This window comes from Sceloporus undulatus, chromosome 8 (genome assembly GCF_019175285.1).
Source record: "Sceloporus undulatus isolate JIND9_A2432 ecotype Alabama chromosome 8, SceUnd_v1.1, whole genome shotgun sequence".
In the NCBI taxonomy this organism is placed as follows: Eukaryota; Metazoa; Chordata; class Lepidosauria; order Squamata; family Phrynosomatidae; genus Sceloporus; species Sceloporus undulatus.
The window spans coordinates 20,573,853-20,580,606 of record NC_056529.1 but is presented as its reverse complement, the minus strand read 5'-3'; the positions used below and the strand labels follow the sequence as shown (position 1 = coordinate 20,580,606).

General features: G+C 43.4%; 1 protein-coding gene across 1 annotated transcript in view; it reads left to right on the top strand.

The window, feature by feature from the left end:
• Window positions 1–340: 340 nt before the first annotated feature.
• The window catches only part of CA5A (carbonic anhydrase 5A), a 26,772-nt gene continuing 20,358 nt past the window's right edge, over window positions 341–6,754 (top strand). The window contains exon 1 of the mRNA XM_042437786.1: window positions 341–977. Within this exon, the coding sequence (XP_042293720.1) occupies window positions 839–977 (139 nt within the window). The 5' untranslated portion in view covers window positions 341–838. The remainder of the gene's footprint in view (window positions 978–6,754) is intronic.

Genomic DNA, 6,754 nt, shown 5'->3' with positions numbered 1-6,754 from the left:
GGGAGGGACAAGTGTATATATCTGTGCTCTGATAAGGCTTTCTCACCTGTTCTGAATGCCATAGAACAGCTAAATAAATGTACTTATACAGTGCATTTTGGACCTGAGTCTGCAGCAATGGAAGTAAGCTAAGAACAAAGAGGGAAAAAAGCAAGAGGAAAGAAGAGAGAAGAGCTGCAACATTTTAAAAACAGCTGGAAAAGTGACAACAGAGAATTAAACAGGACTGTCCACCAAACCAGACAGTTGAAAGGTATGTCCAGTGGCATACAGGGCCTCCAGTGTGGACACAACCTTTGCCTTCCTCCCCTACCAATATTGCAACAGAGACCATTCGCACTCAGTCCCCTCTTCTTTACAAGCTTGACCTTCCTTTTGGCTGTTTGCCGTCCATAAAGAGCTTAGCATGGACACCAAAAGCCACCCCATCCCTCTTGCTTTCCTTTGTCACCAGCAGGAGAAAAACAAGTCCTACAAGAATACCAAAGCATCATGGAGGACTCCAAAGCCACGTTGAGACGGACAAACCATTTCTCAGGGACAAATGTTACATCCCAAACTCAGAGAAGAAGAGCTATGGAGCTCAGCCGGTTTCTCCTGCCTCCACCAAAACTCAGAACCAGTCAAAAATGCTGCAAAGGGTTAGGTTGAATTTTAACTATTTGTTTGGCTTTTTTCTTCCCCTGAATGGGTGTGCCTTGCATGATCGGAATAGTTCATAAATAGGACCGGTAATCCCCAAACGCTCTTGAGACTGATTATTTGTATTGAAGTGCTGAACACTCGGAGCGTTTGTGGCCATAGAGCCACCAGCCAGAAGTCTTGGTGCTGGTCCAAAATGGTCCTCCTTCTGTTGAGGAAAACAAGCATGGCACAGTGGAGCCAGCGGCTGAAAAGTGTATGGCGGCAGCAGCAGCAGACGCCAGCGAGGCAATGCAGCCTGGTCACTGCTTGTCATAAAAACAGATACTCTTCATGTAAGTATCCATGCCTCTTATCCTGCCTAGTCAAACAGCCAGTACTGGCACCTATGTGAATGGGAGTCTTGGGCATAAAAGAGCCGTCGCTGGCATTGGGAGGTATCAACAGAGTTTTCTTGTTAAGAGCGCTACATATACTTGACTATAAGTCGACCTCATGCATAAATCAAGGGCAAGTTTTGGGGGCCAAAATTATGGATTTTGCTATGATCCACAGATAAGTCGAGGGTAAAATTTAGGGGCATATAGCAAAGGATCTAAAGGTTGAAGCAAATCAAAACAATGTCAAAGAACATACAAAATTCTAGCAGACATAACTCTTTGTGCTTACTCTTAAGGCTGGATGGATGATGCTTCCAGGACAGTTTGTACTCTTGCTTTTCAGGGGATGGTTCATTCTTTTAAATAAGAGTTAAGATACAGTACTTACACTGACCCATGGATAAGTCGACTCAGATTTTCTGCATCCATTTTTGACCTAAATTTGTAGACTTAAATATGAGTATGTACAGTAATTAAGCATGACTTAGTGGTTTGATAGCTTTGCCTTAGGGTCACCATAAGTCAAAAATGACTTGGAGGCACCAAAATAACAAAATGGTTTGCATTTTGGACTATGACTCTGGAGACCAGGGTCCAGTTCCCAACTCGGTCACAAAACCCACTGGGTGACCTTAGGCAAGCCACACTCTCTCAGCCTCAAGGGAAGACAATGGCAAACCTCCTCTATGCACCTGAGGAAGTTGACAAAAGCTCATGCTGCCAATTTCTTTCTTTCAGTTAGGCTCAAAGGTGCTACAAGATCTCTCTACGTACTGATTCTATAGACTAACATGGCTATATCATTGAATTCTTCCTCTGAACCGTTCTTGCCAAACCCCACCTTAGGTTTGCTTTTGGGTTACCACCAATTGGAAATGACAACAGTAAGATGAGAAAAGACAGAGACTCTTGTGACCCTTAAAGACTAATAGGTTTTGTTTGGCAGAAGCTTTTATGAATTGCAGCCTTTTTCACCAGTGGCATGGAGCGTTGCCCAGTGGTCAGACATTTACACACAAGGAGGAAGATGAAGGTTTTTCTAAGCAGCAACTTGTACTGGCACATGCGAACGGCACAGATTCTTCCCACATTCTTCCAGGATTATTTTTACTGTCTAGACAACCTCTGGGTCTCCTTGAGGGAAGTAGTCCTTTGCCAGCCTAAGCTGAGCAGTCTTTAACACTGCAAGATGCAAGACCCCAGTTTTGCCATGCAAAGGAGTGAGCTGATGGTTGTAAAATACTTTGCTCACGGAGCGGCACCAAGGAAGCGACAGGCAGCCCTTAAAGCCCATCTAGAATGGGATGCTTTGAAGGAAGGGTCTGCCTGTGGAATAACGGCTGTGTGAACGATACAGCAAATTAGAGAGATACCTGGCAAATGATACAGACACTTGTACATTAAGACTGTGGTTTTTCACCCGGTTCAAACACGTGGAAAGTGGCTTGGAACAAGAACCACCACACTCAGTGGCCATGCCAGCTGAAGGAATCTGGGAGATGTGGTCCAAAAACTTAAACATCTCAAATGTTGCAGTAAACCCTGTTCTGTTTGTACACTGTGACAATGAACCAAATTTTGTTGTCTTGTACCAGTCAGAGTAGACAAGAATATTTGTTGAGAAGAAGCCCTGCAATAATCACAAATAGGCTCTGAACAAATCTTCTGCCGCTGCCTGTTTGGTATTTCAACAAGCGACTGACGTCAGGGGATGGTCCAATTTCAGCAATAAAGTGTATTGCTGAAATTGGAGCATCTGACATCACCGGTTTATTGAAATGCTAGGCAGAAGCAGTAGCAAAGGGTTTGCTCTGAGGCAGAGGATATGGCCTTTTTTCCAAGACTGGAAAACTTTCCTACCAAATATCAAAGAAAACCTCTTGGCGCTCTCCCAGTATATTGAGAATGATTCATCCGAGTTCGTCGCAGGTTGGCCAAGGCATCATTCATTGGAAAGGAAACTGCCTTTGCAACCTGCCCAACAAAGATTTGGAGTCTTTTGTGTCTCCACCGTGAAAGAAAAGAAGAGTTCAGTCTGACCAGTTTGCATTTCTGAAATGCAAAGGAAAGCCACATTAATCCCAGGAGCAGAACCTAGGACTTTGCAATCTGTCTGGATGCACCCGTCATCTGGTTGCTTAAAAAAAGCTGGAGATCTTGAGCAATAGATAGAGGAACAAACATACAGGAACATATCCTCTGTCTCTTTTCTCCCTCTATAAATTCTGAAGCTGGGCCAGAGATTCCTTTGAGACTGGGCTGTTCGGTATCATGAGGATGATTGCATGGCTTCAGAATAAAGGATTTAAAGGCAGTGGGTTTTGTGGTAGATTTGGCTGCCTTCCTCAATTGTAGCTTTTGGGTTTTCCAGAGCTGTTAAGGAGAGCTGTTAAGTAGATTGGGGCAAGAAGAGAAGGAAGACTGGTGTGATGTTGAAGCCACAAAGTCTGCATTTGAAGTAAAGGAGGATGTAAACTTAATGGGATTAGGGTCTGCCAGGTACTGTGTACGTTTCAGGTTTCACTGCTGGAACAAAGCAAACATAACAATTATAATAACATCCTGACTTGGAGCCAAGACATCTGAAAGATTGCCTCCTCCCATATGAGCCTAAAGTCTAAGATCATCAGGGGAAGCCCTGTTTTAAAATTAAAATCCATCTCACTAAGCCATCAGTCACCTCAAAGTTGACTGTGAGGAGGCTGCCCAGTGAGTTCCATGGCAAACCTATTACAGGGGTTTCTGGGGCTGAGAGTATGTGACTCTCCCAAGGTCACCCAATGGGTTTCCATGGCTGAGCAGGGAATCAAACCCTGGTCTCTAGTCATAGTCCAGTGCTATGCCACACTGGCTGACTGCAACTCCCCAAATCCCCCAAGAGTCATGCTGCTGGGGGATTTGGGGAGCTGTAGCCCCAACCGTAAGATCACCAAACTCTGTCCTGAGTTGGCTTTTGCATGAGGCCGGGAGGCATACCACACCTGATGAATCACCCCATACCCCACCCTCTTTTCGGATTTCAGAACCAGCTCCAAATGGCTCGACATCTTCTCTTGCTCCTGCAGCATTAAGACGTTTTGCACGCACCATTCACTCCGGATTCTTTGCAAGGGTGGGGACAGGAGCTAATAGGAAAACAAAAACAATTGCCTTTCTATTTATACTTTTTATGTTGCATGAAAGGGATGAAGGTTTCAGTGAACTGGAAACTGACAATTTCCTGGTTCAAAAGAGTGACATTCAGGCAGAAGAACTCTGCCAAGCAAACCAATGATGTTGATGATAGCAAGGTGGCCATTGGCCTTCATTCTCTAAAGATGCCAGCCACAGATGCCAGCAAAATGTCAGGAATAAACTCTTCTAGAACATGGCTTTCATAGACTTCAGTCTACTTCCTCAGATGATTTCTAGTTCAGCAGTTCCATGCTGGCCTCTCCTTTGGGGTTCCTTTTTCAGGACAGCAAAGTCATCCATCATGCATATATTTCACCTTACAGCACCATGTTACGTTACGAATGCACCCATCCATTCAGCTAGGGTTAACCACAGCTCTTTTGCAACTTGGAGACACCATGTGAAACTCAAGAAGTTGCACTATACAGTGGGCCTTGGGTATCTTCTGGGGTTTGGCTACGGTTCCAAAATCCATGATTTCTCAAGTTCCATTATGTTTAGTGGTGCAGTCAAATTGTGTTCCTTGTATAAAATGGCAAAATTGAGCTTTGCTTTTTGAAATTTATATATATAATAGGAATATATATTGGAATATTTTCAAGTCACGGATGCTTGAATCCATGAATAGGTATTTCCCAATTCATGTGTTCAGGGGAAGTGTGAAAGAACCACTCCTGATGATGCACAATAGTGTCTCAGGAGCTGTGCATACTGGCCATTAAGGCCAGCCTGGGGGCGGAATCGGGGCATGGCATCCACATGATGCACGACTGAGATCGCGCAGCCACCGTTCAGGAAATGTAGATGCCTCCATTTTGATCCGGAACGGTGGCGAATGGGAACTTCAGACTTTAAATGCCAGAGAGAGCTTCGCTGGCTTAAAACGGGTAGTGGGGACGGCAAATCGATTTTGAATTGATTCAAAGATGCAAATCTCTCTGTACAAAAACATAAGTGTGACTGGCCTCTTAAGGAGCTGGGTAGGTTTAGCCTGGAGAAGAGACAGTTATGGTGATATGACAGCCCTGTTTTAGTTTTTTGAAGAGGCGTCATATTGAAGATGGAGCAAGCTTGTTTTCTGCTGCTCCAGAGAATGCACAACTACATGTTGCAAGCTACAGGAAAAGAGATTCCACCAAAACATTAGGAAGAACTTCCTGAGGCTAAGACAGTGGGAGATGCTGCCTTGGAGAGTGTTGGAGCCTCCTTCTTTAGCCGTCACAGGGGAATCCTATGGAAAGAGCCAGCACACTGGGACCTTGCCATTGGAGGCTTCGGCCTCCAACAAAGCAATTTCCTCTAATATTGGGACTGACTAGCATGCTTTGCCTCTAGACCAGCTAAAGTTTTCCTGATGAAGAACAGGAAGATTTCTTGAGCTGTTCAGTGTTCTCTACCTACATAGGAGCCTGTGGCTTCACAAAGAAAAGAAACATGATGGATTCCAAGGAAACATCTTCTTTGAATTGCAAATGAACATTAAATTTCCTTGACCTCGAGGTGCCAGCCTGCAGATAGTCCTCCCTAACATCTGAACTAAGATCAGAAGCAGAAAATGCCAGCCTGTGACTAACATCTTCAATTCCATTCTCCTCTTTGACTGCTGAAGAAGCCAGCATGACTTCTGGAAAGCTTGCAACATGTAATTGTGCGTTTTGGTTGGTCCAATAAAGATTATAATTGTTTGATGTCTTTCTTTGGATGTAATTGAACAGAAGCTGGATGGACATCTGTTGAAGTGCTTGGACTGTGTATTCCTGCATGGCATGGCTTGGATTAGCTGGCCTTTGGGGTCTCTTCCAGCTCTATGATGCTATGATTCTCAGCATCTCTTGGAATCTCTCTTTTTGTTAGCTTTGGACCAGCCTTCTCCTGATACTTTTCCTACACTGTCTTTTTGGTGCATGGAAACATACATCTATTAGTAGTATCTGTTAATGTCAGCTCCACCGTGGAAGGGAAATTGGGAGAGATGCTATGTCCTCCACAACTGTTTACACAGATAAAGAAGAACACAATGTCTCTTATTGGTTTAATGATAATCTTGCCCTTTTCCCTAATTTACTTTGGGCAAACTTTATGGAGGATGCTCTTTCTGCAACAGCCAAGCATGCCTGCTCTTTCTAAAAACTGCACACATATTATATATATATATTCCCCCTTATGATAGGAAAAATCCTATAATAACTTTGAAAAGTCTCGCCTCTCCATGTTTTGTCAAACTGAGATTCCAATGCAACAAGAACAAAACAAAACACAAAGACATGATTGATAATATAAAAATATAACTAGTAATGAAAGTTATCTATAACAATTATTATTATTATTATTATTTATATCCCGTCTGTGTGCAACACAACTGGGGCAGCTTATTATATATAATGGAGAGGCGGGGTATAATAATAATAATATTTATACCCCACCTCTCCATTAAGATTGAGGCGGCTAACAACATTAAAACGCAATAAACCCAGTGCCCCAGAACCCCTCTGACCCCCCAGAGCCAATAAATCACAATTATAAACAGTAACAATAAAACAAAACTGTTAAAATAATTG